Here is a 14417-nt window from a genome sequence, read left to right as displayed (position 1 = left end):
TATTTTGACAAATGTATGTCATGTATCCACCCTTACTGTGTCATATAGAATAGTTTCACTGCTCTAAAATTACTCTGTGCATCACCCATTCATTTCTACCTTCCTCCTTCCCCAACCCCTGGCAACCACTGATCTTTTTACTTTGTCCATAGTTTTGCCATTTCTAGAATGGCGTATACTTGGAATCATAAGGTATGTAGCCCTTTAACTGAATTCTTTTACACAATATGCATTTAAGATAACGTCATGTCCTTTTGTGGCCTGATAGCTCGTATCTTTTTATCACTGATTATATGCCACTGAATCTACGTACCACACTTTGTTTATCCATTCACCTGTTGAAGAATGATGTAGTTGCTTCCATTTTGGGCCATTATGAATAAATAAAACCTTTATAAACATTAACATGACAGTTTTAGCATGGACATTCATTTTCAACTTATTTGGGTAACTACCTAGAATCATGATTACATGGTGTGACTATGTTTAACTCTGTAAGAAACTGCCAAACTGTTTTCCAAAATAGCTGTATCAGTTTGCACTCCCATTGGTAATGAATAAGAGCGCTCGTTGCGCTGCATCTCTGTCAGCATTTGATGTGTGACTGTTTTTAGTCATTTTAGTCATGACAGATTTTAGTCATTCACCAGGTGTGTAGTGCTATCTCACTGTTTTAGTTCACAATTCCCTAATGACATGATCTTGAGCATCTTCTTCTATGTTTATTTCCTATGTGTATTATCTTTTTTGGTGAGGTGTCTAGTCCGGTATTTGCCTCTTTTTTATGAGGTTGTTTTTTGTTGTTGTTGTTGTTGTTGTTGTTGTTATTGTTGAGTTTTAATAATTTTTTGGATATTTACCAGATATGTGTTTTGCAAATATTTCTCCCAGTCTGTGGCTTGTTTTTTCATTCTCTTAACAGTGTCTTTCTCACAGCAGAGATTTAATTTTAATGTAGTCCAATCTCGGTTTTTTGTTTGTTTGTTTGTTTCATGGGTTGCACTGTTGAGTATCATATCTAAAAAGTTATCGCCAAATTCAAGTTTACCTAGATTTTTTTTCCTATTTTATTTTCTATGAGTTATATAGTTTTGTGTTTTACATTTAGGACTACTTTCTACTTTGAGTCAATTTTTGTGAAAGCTACAAGGTCTATTTGTTGAAAAGACTATCCTTTCTCCAACTGAATCGGCTCTGATCCTCTGTCAAAGATCAATTCTCTATATTAGTGTTGGTTTCTTTGGGGCTGTTTATTCTGTTCTACTGATTAGTCTATTCTTTCACCAATAACACACTGCTATTATTACTCTAGGTTTATAGTAGTCCTGAGTTTGGACAATGTCAGGACACTTTGTTTTCCTTTTCAATATTGTGTTGACAATTCTGGGTCTTTTGACATTCCATGTGAATTTAGAATCAGGTTTTTGAGATCCACAGGATAACTTGTTATATTTTGACTGAAATGCTTTGATCAAGTTAGAAGAATTGTCATCTTAACAATATTAAGGCTTCCTACCCATGAACATGAAATAAATCTCCATTTATTTGGTTCTTCTTCAATTTCTTTGATAATTAGGGTTTTATAGTTTTTCTCATATAGATATTATACATATTTTATTAGATATATCCATGAGTATTTAATTTCTTTTATGCTTATGTAAGTAGTGTTGTAATTTCTTTTTTTTTTTAATTTTTTTTTTCAATGTTTATTTATTTTTGGGACAGAGAGAGACAGAGCATGAACGGGGGAGGGGCAGAGAGAGAGGGAGACACAGAATCGGAAACAGGCTCCAGGCTCTGAGCCATCAGCCCAGAGCCTGACGCGGGGCTCGAACTCCCGGACCGCGAGATCGTGACCTGGCTGAAGTCGGACGCTTAACCGACTGCGCCACCCAGGCGCCCCTTCTAATTGATATTTAAATTAAATGGTGCTAAAGTTTATGAAAGGGGTGTAAACCTTAGGGCCATCTATGTATGCAAAGACGGAAGTTGAATCCGTGAAGGCCCCTCAAATAAAGATGGAGATGGAGTTAAGGACATTGGAAATTGTAAAGCCAGTTATCACCTATTCACATTTTATAACTTAATAACTTACAATAAAGAACAGCCCTTCATGTGCCTATAATCAGACTGACTCATTCCTAGAAAGTATGTGACCATATCTAGCAGCATTTTTTTTTTTTTATCAGCCTCTGTTTTGGTGACTAAGAGTTATGTAACTCAACCATATGAATCATGTTTAGGCAAAATATTTTTTTTATGGAAAAAACACAACAGTATTCACCATCTCAAAGTAGTTCAGACTGAATATCAGGAAGGTACCTGACATTTGATTCATAACAAATTACCAAAGAAACAGATGTTCAAGTAAAGAGACTTCTAGCCTATTTGAAACAAGGTCTGGGTTCTCATTAACTTATGGTACTGATTTTGAATTCATTTATTATTATCATATATTATTATAATTCATATAGTTACTTATGAAAAACTGCTATATGCAAGGTACTCTGTTAAACATTCTATGGGATACAAAGATAAATCAAGCATAAACTGTCCTTAAGATACTTACTGACTAGTATGGGGAAATAAGATATAAACTTAGGTAAGTGTACAAGGAGTACTGGGTTAAGAACCACAGACAATTTTAAAATGAAATTAAGAAAACAATCCCATTAACAATATCAAGTGCATCGAAGACACATAAATTACCCAGGAATACATTTAACAAAAAAAGCTCAAAGCTTACAGTCTGAAAAATACAAAATATTTGTTAAAAGAAATTGAAGATCTAAATAAAAGGAAAATCATCCCATGTTCATGTGTTCATGAATCAGAAGCACTGTTATGCATTGTTGAAAAGACAAAGCCCTCACATTTATCTGCAGGTGCAACAAAATCCCTATCAGCCTCTTGACTGACTTCTTCCTAAAAATGGAAAGCTGACTCTAAAATTCATATGAAATTGCAAAGGACCTGAAATAGCCAAAACAATAGCAGAGCTATTTTCTGTTTTTCCTCACAATAATGAGTGTATTTTCTGGAACCAGATTGCTGGGGTTTGATTTCCAGTGTTGCCACTTTCTACCTATGTGATCCAGGTCTCAGTTTCCCCATTACTAGAGGTGTTTTAAGAATCATATAAGTTGAGGGGCGCCTGGGTGGCACAGTCGGTTAAGCGTCCGACTTCAGCCAGGTCACGATCTCGCGGTCCGTGAGTTCGAGCCCCGCGTCAGGCTCTGGGCTGATGGCTCGGAGCCTGGAGCCTGTTTCCGATTCTGTGTCTCCCTCTCTCTCTGCCCCTCCCCTGTTCATGCTCTGTCTCTCTCTGTCCCAAAAATAAATAAACGTTGAAAAAAAAATTAAAAAAAAAAAGAATCATATAAGTTGATACACAGAAAGTGCTCACAGCAGCACTGGCACATTGTAAACCTTGTATTTGTATTAGTTATTATTATTACTATTATTATTATTATCACCTCATAGGGGTATTGTGAAGCTCAAATAAGATAATGTATGTGAGGGCACCTGGGTGGCTTGGTCAGTTAAGCGTCGGACTTGGTTCTGACTCAGATCACGATCTCACGGTTGATGAGTTCAAGCCCAACATCAGTCTTTGTGCTGACAGTGCAGGGCCTGCTTGGGATTTCACTGCTGTGTGGGAAGAAAATTTTAGAAATCCTATCTACATGTGGTTTTTATCTCATCCTTTGTAAATTTTCTTCTGATATATATATATATATATATATATTTCTTAATGCATGAAAAAGATACTATGAAATGCTCTAATATGTAAATAAATGCTAACTGTGTATTTGTAGTGCAGGCTCCAAAAATGTTACTAACGAGTGTACTGTCTAAAGTCTGGAGATCAGTGCACTATCCCACAGCATGGTCTCTCTCCTAGGGCCACGCTAATCTATTCTCCTCCTCAGAGAACCCAGCTTATATCTTCTGATTCCCAAATCTAGCTCGCAACCAGTCTGTTTGTTTTGAATGACGGTATGGCAGCTGCTCCGTATGAAGTATGCAAGTTGCATACTTCACACCAAGACTTAACCATCACCAAATGAAAGCTTCTTTAAAAAAGGGTCCATACCTAGTCCATCATTATATCTACCCTGAAGCCCCCACCACTTCACCCCACAGAAAGGTTTTCCATCATAGCAGGCTCCAAATAGATGTTTGCTTCATGAATACGCTAACACAGATATTGCTATCAAGAGGCAGGTGAGTGTGCTGGTTAACAGCAGAGGCTCATATCCGGGTTCTGACACAAACTGGGCGCCCCAAGCCTCAGGTTCTTCCTCTGTGAAATAAATGTGATAAAAGCACCTTTCTTATAGGCATACTGTTTATTTGGCTAGCACCTGGAACATAACAAACATTTCGTAAATATTAGTATTATTATGGTGTCCCTGAGACTCAAACCCAGTGATTTCCACACACTGAGTGAATGAATAGTCTTCATGTTGATATGAATAATTCTTTGTGAATTCTTTCTCCTTCCTTCTGATTTATCACCTCACATTTACAAACAGCTTTCTCGAGATTATCATGGCACTATTCACTGGAATTGATTAGTTCATACACTCTTCCATGTCTTGTGAATTAATCTCTTAAGAAGAGTAGCCATATTTTGCTTTGTTTAAATAGCATCATTGCTGCTGCTGTTGTTCTTGTTGCTGCTGTGTGGTTTAATGAGATAAGCTCCTCTAAATTTCCAGGAAAAATGTGCTATGAATCTGGTAGATAAAACTCTCCTTTTGGATTGCTAGTAGCATTTTTTTCTTTTTTTGCAGTTTTACACACATAATAGTTATTTATAAATGTAGGACCAATACTAGTTGATTCCTTGCCCAGATAATAAAACTTAATAAAAACATTATCTTGACTCAAAAACATTAATTTAGTAGCATTAATGCAGAAAATGTCAAGTGTCAAAAATGAATGAAATATAAAATGATATAATTACCATTTAGTGTACATTTTTTTCCTTGTCAATGAGAAAAATCAGGGACCTCTGTGGTCCCTGTTCAATATTATCTTGAATTTCCCATATCCCTCTAAGAGGTAGAACAATGATTTTCTCTATGTGTCACGTGCTACTTTAGTATAAGCATGTGGAGAGGATGATAAGGAATGGCAGGAGGGGGCAGATTAGACAATTTCTCCCAACTCATGAACATTTGAGAGGTTCTCCTTTGCCATTTGGGGCTTCAAGAACTGATTATCTGTTAAATCAACACATCTGATTATGTTGATATAGCTCTTAAATTGTCAAAAAATTCATTTTTTGTAGGTGGCATAATTGTGTAAAAAATCCCAAAGGATTTTTCCTCCTGGAACTAGTAAAGTGATTACAGTAAGGTTTCAAGATACAAGGATAATATACAAAAGTCAATTGATTTCCTACATATCTGCAATGGACAATTGGAATTTGAAATTCAAAACATAACGCTATTTACAATAACACCATAAATATGGAATACTTAGATACAGATCAGAGAAAATGTAAGCAGGATCTATATGAGGACAAATATCAAACTGATGAAAGAAATCAAAGAAAGATCTAAATAAATGGAAAGATATTTCACAATAGGATTTAATATTTTTAAGATTTCAGTTTAGGGGCGCCTGGGTGGCGCAGTCGGTTAAGCGTCCGACTTCAGCCAGGTCACGATCTCGCGGTCCGGGAGTTCGAGCCCCGCGTCGGGCTCTGGGCTGATGGCTCAGAGCCTGGAGCCTGCTTCCGATTCTGTGTCTCCCTCTCTCTCTGCCCCTCCCCCGTTCATGCTCTGTCTCTCTCTGTCCCAAAAATAAATAAACGTTGAAAAAAAATTAAAAAAAAAAAAAAGATTTCAGTTTAGATGTGAGTTCAGATACTTCAGCGATCAATATGTACAGATGGCAATAAACGTATGAAAAGATGTTCAACATGTTACGATATTAGGGAACTTGATTAAAACAACAATGAGATGCCATCACACACCTATTAGAATGGCTAAAATTAAAAACACTGACAACACCAAATGCTGGTGAGAATACGAGGCATCAGGAGCTTTCATCCATTGCTGGTAAAAATGCAAAATGGTATAGTCATTTTGGAGGACCCTTTGACAGTTTTATATAAAATTAAAGACAGTCTTACAATATGATCTAGCAATAACTCTCCTAGATATTTATCCAAATGAATTGAAAACATATGTCCACACAGAACCCTGTACATGAATGCTTATAGAAGCTTTATTCATAATTGCCCAAAATGGGAAGCAACCAAGACATATGTTTCAATCAATGAATGGAGAAAGAAATGTGGTATATCCATTCAACGGAATTTTATTCAGCAAAAGAAGAAACGAGCTATTAAGCCAAACACTTACACAAAAAAAATCATGGAGTAACCTTTTTTTTTTTTTAATTTTTTTTTCAACGTTTATTTATTTTTGGGACAGAGAGAGACAGAGCATGAACGGGGGAGGGGCAGAGAGAGAGGGAGACACAGAATCAGAAACAGGCTCCGGGCTCTGAGCCATCAGCCCAGAGCCCGACGCGGGGCTCGAACTCACGGACCGCGAGATCGTGACCTGGCTGAAGTCGGACGCTTAACCGACTGCGCCACCCAGGCGCCCCTTTTTTTTTTTTTTTTTTTAAATTTTTTTGGAGTAACCTTAAATATACATTGCCAAGTGAAAAAATCCAGTCTAAAAAAGCTACATTCTGCATGATTCCAACTATATGACATCCTAGAAAGGCAAAATTATAGAGACCATAAGCAGATTGATGATTGCCATGGATTCAAGTGGAGGGAAGGAGGGAGGGATGAATCAGTGGAGCACAAAGGATTTTTAAGGGCACTGAAACTATTTTCTGATACTGTAATGGTGGATACATGATACTGCATTTGTTAAAACCCAAAGCACTGGACAACAGAAAAGGTGAACCCTCATGTCAACTATGGACCTTAATTAATAATAATGTATCAATATTGGTTCATCAATTTAACAAATGTACCACACAAATGCAAGATGTTAATAATAAGGGAAATTGTACAGAGGAAGAATGAGTATGTGGGAATTCTCTACTTTCTGTTTAACTTTTCTGCAAGCCTAAAACTGCTCTAAAATATAAAATATATTGTAAAAAAAAGTCCACAGTAAATTAAAAAATTAATTCACAGCAAGTTACTTATATACATGGGTATAAAAATATCTGTATAATACATATGCATGTACACACAGTCAGATAAAATAACTATATACCTCTTTTCATGATAATTTTTTAATGTTGTATTCTGTTATTTTCCCTTTTCTATCATAGTGTTCTACAGTGACTAACTGTCATCAGGAAGTGAGGAAATGCAGATAGTTATGCTAAATTATGCTTATAAGAAATTTAGTAGTGAATGGAACTGGGCTGAAATGGATAGTGGTGGGAATCTGAAGGTCTACTAAGGAATTATTTTAAAAGGATATAATGATGCCAACTATAAAAATATGTACTTAGTAGCTCATTAAATTTTGCTCTTTAGTTATTCCACTTTCTTCCAAGGAATACAGATGGATACTTGAATATAAAACTGTTAAAATGTGAGAAAAACAAACAAGCACATACCAAGTAATTGATGCTGATCATTAGAATGTGCTGATATTCTCTTCCGTCTTTACCTTCAATATCACAATCAGATGATGCTACTGGCAACAGAACAAGGATCAGGGGAGGAATTCCAAAGATATACCTAAAAGAAACTAAATTGAACAGTGAGTAAGAATAAGCTAAATGTTATACGTCATATTATATAGTTTGATTGTGTTGTTTCAATTGGCCTGACCATTTCTATCTTTCTTTTTAAATTTATTTTGAGAGAGAGAGCAAGCACAAGCCGGGGAGGGGGAGAGAGAGAGAGAGAGAGAGAGAGAGAAAATCCCAAGCAGACTCCAAGCTCTCAGAACTCCGCATGGGGCGTATCCCACGAACTGTGAGATCATGACCTGAGCCAAAATTAAGGGTCGGACGCTTAACCAACTCAGCACCCCCCAGGCACCCCAGACTGACCATTTATTTCTAGTAAGTTTTTAAAATGCATCTTGGCTTTTGGATAGTGTGGGAAGAACCCTAAAATTCAATATTATGTAACAGCCAAAGTAAGATTACATTTTAGAGTTCAGATTTCTTTTACTTTTTTATTTAAAAATTACTCTTTGGAAAAGTGCCGAACAGGCGTGATGAAAGCAGCCTCTTTGCCTCTGAAAAACACTCTAGGGTATAAATCAGTTTATTCAATTTCAGTTTATGTTGAACATTTCTACAAAAAAAGCATCTACAGGTAAACAAGTAAACTATAGGTAAAAAAAACAATTAAAATTTTTTGAAATTTTATGATTTGTGGCATGTATATTTATGTAAACCTTGATGGTTGCCCAGGTATCCAGCTGTTTCTGGAGGCAGCAGTGCAGAAGGTTCTGCACTGTAATTACATTCTTTCTTTCTAATACTGGACCTTAAAGGGTTTACCCTTCCCAGAACTGTGACAAAGTTGGCATTTATATTTTGACATTTTATCTTTTCAGTTTCTAAGTGCCCAGAGACTCCTATTTTCTTCAAACACAGTTCTATCTAGCTTCTTGACATGTTAAAAAAAAACCAATAAATAAATTCACACCCTGTTAGCTAATGATTTATATCTGTTTTGGGTAAGCCTTCCCAGTTAGAGACAATCGTCTAAACAAAAGGAATGAAATTAAAAATGGTTATCATTTCAGACAGTAATAATGCACTGATGGAAAGCCAGTTATTCCCAGAGACATTAAAATCTGGTCATATACAGACTTATTCTTCGTAAGCCTGTGAAAATGTCTTGTTTGCATCTTTCTGCAAACTTTTGACCTAAGTTGACAATATATTTCCTGTGAATTTCCAAGTGAAGTTTAATTGTACTTGTTGACTGCAAGACATTTCACATCTGTGCCTTTTCTGAGTAGTACTACAAACAGTACTCCTTGGAACCCAAGGGCCTAATATTATGACAATCTAAGCACTGTTAAATACATCATAAAGTTCCCAATAACATTATCATCTACTATATCATTATCTGTCATATAAAAATCAATAGCACTCCCCAATAAATTATATGCTATTAGTGACCCAGATTTTTACAAATAGTGGAACTGGGCTAAATAGCAGGTGTAACAACAAATATGAATCCTATATCTCATCTTCATATATCATGGACACTTGACAAGGTAAGAGAAGGAAAATGAGACACGTAATGTATTCATAACTCTGCCGCTAAGTGTCTATATGCGTTCAGGCAAAATTCACATAGGAGATGAATAATGATGATGACGATAGTTATTCTTGAGTACCTATCATGTGCCAAGCACTTTGTTACCTTACATACATTATCTGTAAAGATCAAAAGAGTCCTGCAAATTTTTTTTTTGTAAAAATCAGATGGTAGGTCCCAGGTCCAGATTCTAATCTGAGTTTACTGCCTCACCAGCATTTTATCAGAAATGGCCATAATCTTTTAATAACATGTAATTACATTAGCTCTCTGAATGAAACCCATCTCTGTGTAATATTAGACAGCTTTGCCTCTCTCTTGTACTAATGTTCCTGCATCCTGAAGATTCTCAAACAATAATCAATTGCTATTTATTCACTAAATATACTGGATTTGTATAGATTGCATACAGCCAAATTTCATTTTTTCTGTTGTTTTACAGGTGTCCCAAAGGTATTTGGAAAGAGTAGATGATAAGGAGAAGCTATACAGCATACAATTTAGGGGGAATATAATAAAATAATTAAATACTAATGAAAAAAGAGACATTTTTACTACTTAACATGAATGTTATTTCAAACATCCACCTTTCATGTTTTAATAAAGGAGGCCGTTTTACTTTCTATGAGCAGTATGTGTTGTGTCCTCTTCACCCTAACTTTCAGTAATTAGTGCTCCCGAAATTCGTATCAATTCAGTTATTCATTGAATGACATTTTATCAGGGCTTTCAATGATGGCTTGGTAGAAACCTCAGTCTTTTTTATGTACTACAACTAATTTCTCAGTTCTGAAACATAATTTGCCTTGTCTGTAAAGAGTGTCTTTTGTTGCTGTTGTTAAACAGCTTAGCTCCAGAGGGACTAGAGCAATACAAAACACAGAGGGTTTGGAGTATGGAGACTTGGGGGTTTTGTCTTACTCTGACAAGGGGTTGTATGACAACGTGTTGTGAGACTGATTGAATGACAGCATCTTTTAAGTCTCGTTTAACTGACTTGTAAAAGGAAATCTTTAGACTAAATCATCTCTCAACGTCTCATTCAACTTTCAAGCACCGTAATTCTAAGAATCCCCCTGGCCATCCAAATAAGGCATTTCTTTAGACTTGACATCACCTCTGGACAATACTGCAAACACACCAGGGCTTCAGACTCACATCTCTCAGGTTCCCACCTCTCGAATTAACAATTTGCAGTTTGGTCTGCAATTGAAGTCTTTTCTCCACACCATATAGAGAGTAAACATATTAATATTGCCTCGTGTGAGCATGCTTTTGACATTGTTGTCACAACAGGAAACAATCTCTGCTTTTATTCTGTTTTGTTTCAGGTTATACATAGATATGCACCCTTTTCCCAACCCTGAACTTTTCTTCAGGTTACAGAAAAGACAAACCATAAGGAATAATGCAAGGCAAGCTTGGGCCTGTGGAATTGTCTTTAGATTTCCTGAAGGGATTGAAACTGTAGAATTTGTTTTCAGTAGGGAATTTGGTCAAACCAGAATGATGACTGTCTAAAAAATTCTTGTTGGTTTTTAATTTAAGCCAAATAATACATTCAGTCCTCAGCTGTATAAGTTATGGGGTCAAAGTGAACGTAAAAAAATTAGTTTCTACAGAGGAGCCTGGGTGGCTCAGTGGTTTCAGCATCTGACTCTTGATCTTGGCTCAGGTCAGGATCTCTGCTTAGGTCATGATCTCAGAGTTCATGAAATTGAACCCTGAGTCGGGCTCTGTGCAGACAGCATGGAGTTTGCTTGGGATTCTCTCTCTGTGCCCCTCTCTCTCAAAATAAATAAATAAACTTAGAAAAAATTAGTTTCTACTGTGTATCAAATCCAATCTTTCATCAGTCTTTAAGACCAATAAGTGCTTATTTAATATCCATTATAACATTTCATAGACCCATTTTCACTGGGAATTAAAAAAAAGTACTCAAAAGACATTCAGGATGAAACAGAAAACATTATCTGAATATATAAGACTTGCCTTTAATATGAACAACTGGCGCAAGCAAATTGGTGCAATAAAGCAAACAAAAAATTAATAAACAGAAAACCATCTGCTGTATGGAAATCATCTCGTTAAGGTTACAAACATAAGTTTGATTATAGCTAAAGAAATCTAATATCTGCCACAGCCAATATTAAGATTGCACTGTAAACTCTATCCACAAATCCCATGATAAACCCTTAAAGACATTTCTGCAGCTGTCCTATGATACTGCATACAATATTTCATTTAATCTCATAACCACTTCTGTAGGTCTACCAGTTACTCAGTTTTGCAGATGGAGAATCTGAGGAACAAAGAAACTTTGTGAAGAGTGAAGAATTTAGAAACTCAGCTTTTAGCCACCGAGCTACACTGCTTGCTACAAAAAAAAAAAAGTGTGTGTGTGTAGTTAGGGGGAATGTACAAAAACCCATCTTTTCCCACATGAACCTCACTAAGGTGCTTCCTGGCCAAGCTCTGAAATACTGTACCATAATACACTCTTATTTCAGAAAACAGACACTAAATATTTGTTCTTATTACACTAGGTTATGTGTCAGAGGTGAGATCCTAGAAAATAATCTCATGTGCATGAGTGTGAATATGACATGTAACTTGGTCCTATAAAATAGCCTTTTCATTTTTGTTTCAGATATGGAAATATCAATGCGGTACCATGTGTGATTGTCCTGTGTACCTGTTCAGGCGTTCTCATCTTTCTGGGTTCCCTGTCTTTATTACTATTCCACTTTTGCCCCTCAAATATGATTACATTACCTAAACTAGACAGCATAGTTGAGAACCACATAGTAGGGTCTCAACGACTTCAACTCCCAAAACAAATAGCAAAAAAACAACAAAAACCAAACAAACAAAACAAAACAAAAGCTAACTCTGTCCTTAAGCTTCTAGTGAAATCTCTTGGAACAAAATGCAAAAGCCACACATTATGAGAAGTTCGGTTTTCTATTCTATTGTTTGCTAATAATACCTTATGGTAAATGAACAATATAGATACACTTCAGGAAATAAATCTCCCTGTTAATAATGCATACCCTAGCTTCCATTTCTTTTCTTTTCTCTTTGTAACCTCTCCACTTAAAATCAGAGGTGATGCAGGGATTAGAACCAAGAGCAATAAGAAAGAAAGAATTGCAGGCGATCCATGGCATTGTAAAGAAGGCAGGGATATACCTAATTTCTAATTCTATGCTGAACTTCTGGACGGCACCCATTACAAATCTTTTTCCATAACTGTCCTCCACACTCTATCCCCACAACCCCCTTTATTTTGGTACTGATCTGGTACTTCTTCGCTATGCCAATTCTTGATTCTTTAACACCTACGAGAGAGGAAGGAAAGGCTCCTTTGATCTAACGGTGTAGCCTGGAAAGCGCACAGACCAGGCATCAAACGGAAGAGCAAACTGCTCCCTACTCCCGCACCCTCCCCCACCCGTCTTTTTTTGCTTGAGGAAGTATTCACTATAAAGCATTCTAATTTCCCTCAACAGATCTTCGCCCCTCACATCTCGTCTTCTCCTTTTTCCCCTTCCAGTAAACTTTCTGGCTCTTTTCCTTGGCCATATGGCTGCCACCGGAATCCCGGTCCCTCGACTCAGCTCTGCCCTTGTCCTTTTTACTCTCTGTCCGTAGTCCGCACAAATTAAATATATCGGATCCTAGCAAAAGTCTAGAATTTGAACTTTTGCCTATTTAATCCTGCCTCCTCCAAGGAGTACCCATATAGGAAAAAGCAAAAACCCGAAACTCGCCTTTCTCGGTGGCAGCTCAAGGATTCGGTTTCCCAGCAAAGGGCACGAGGTACAGCCCCAGTCGGAAACTCCCAGCCTCACTGAGGGGGCGAAACGGGGTTTTCCAGAGACCTGTCCCTTTAGGGTTTAAAAGCGCGTCCCGTGGGAGCTTCGCTTTCACTTCTCTAGAGAGTACGGAGCTACAGGAGCCCAGGTACTCGCCCCTCTCCAGGCGCCTGTGAGTAACTGGGCGCCGCCAGGAGCACGGGAAGGGCGGGCTGGGAGCCGGGTTGACCGAGGACAGCGCTGGCTCGGGAAGACTGACGGCGAGCCACTGGCTACCTCTGAGACCTGGTTGCCACCGCTGAGCGGCGCCGAGGCTGCAGCTCTAGGGCTCGGGACGGAAAGCCGGCGTCTGGGACGGCTTCTCGCAGCCGGCCAGGAGCAGCAGTCCCAAGTGCAAGTGGCTGTGGGCCAGGGTACTGAGGCGCGGCTGACGCCTGCCTGTGAGAGAGCCAGTGCTCTCCGCAGGTCCAAAGTGCAAGGCTGGACTGTTCCCGGACGCGCCTGGGCGCCGGGCCCGGCAAAGCGTCCTGGAGTCCCCGGGCGTGCAGGGCGCGCGAACCGGTGCGCCTGGAATAGGAGTCCTTACCATGGAACATGGTCTGCGGGAGGCGGGCGTGGTCATGATGACCGCAACTGCAGCAGGAGCAAGCTCTCACCGCCCATAGTCGCTGCCAGGCCCCTGGTCTTCCGCGGAGTTGCTGGGAGCGCGTGCGGGGTAGGGCGGTCTCTGCGGCTGGTTCCTTTCACCCACGCCGCGCCTGCTGCTTCATCCATCCCAAGGGGGGCGGCACACACCACGGCCAGGCTCTGCGCTTTGCCTTTCCCATAACTTCCGTAGGATCAGCCGGCAATGTACTTTCAGTTTCTACTTTGCGCTGGGTCTGCAGGTTCGATCTTTGGGTTCACCACTCGGGCGCCTTCACCGCCCCACCTCTCTTGAGCACCTGCGTCCTCCCCCAGACGTTTCTGTGCACCTGAACCGGGACCAGAGGAGGGCGCGAATTTCCAAAGCACCACAGAAGGAATGAGATGGCCTTTTGAATGAGAACCATTCGAGGCAAAACACTCTCCAAGTGACCTCTGACCGCCTTGGCAAAGCTAGGCGACTGGGATCTAAAAGCGTTGGTTGCTAATGTGTCCACGGAAGCCGCAAATGTGTAGGGCGAAAGCTGGGCTATTGCAAGCCTACGCCACAAGGGAGGCGTCGCCACGGATGTAGTGATGCCAAGACGTCTTGGGGCGGGGGTGGGGGTGGGGGTGGGGGGGTGGTGGAAGGAAGTAAAGAATGTTTAAGAGGGTCACGCCCTCAGCCCCTC

General features: G+C 39.0%; 1 protein-coding gene across 3 annotated transcripts in view; it reads right to left on the bottom strand.

The window, feature by feature from the left end:
- Window positions 1–14188, bottom strand: part of IL7 (interleukin 7) — a 91310-nt gene extending 77122 nt beyond the window's left edge. For all 3 annotated transcript variants that reach the window (XM_030303966.1, XM_030303965.1, XM_030303967.1), the window contains exons 1-2: window positions 13688–14188; window positions 7612–7745 (exon numbers count right to left, since the gene is read on the bottom strand). In XM_030303966.1, the coding sequence (XP_030159826.1) occupies window positions 7612–7745; window positions 13688–13697 (144 nt within the window). In that variant the 5' untranslated portion in view covers window positions 13698–14188. The remainder of the gene's footprint in view (window positions 1–7611; window positions 7746–13687) is intronic.
- Between the last annotated feature and the right edge of the window lie 229 nt (window positions 14189–14417).

This window comes from Lynx canadensis, chromosome F2 (assembly GCF_007474595.2).
Source record: "Lynx canadensis isolate LIC74 chromosome F2, mLynCan4.pri.v2, whole genome shotgun sequence".
Classification (NCBI taxonomy): domain Eukaryota; kingdom Metazoa; phylum Chordata; class Mammalia; order Carnivora; family Felidae; genus Lynx; species Lynx canadensis.
The sequence above is the reverse complement of the archived record's forward strand: the minus strand, read 5'-3'. Positions and strand labels throughout refer to the sequence as shown.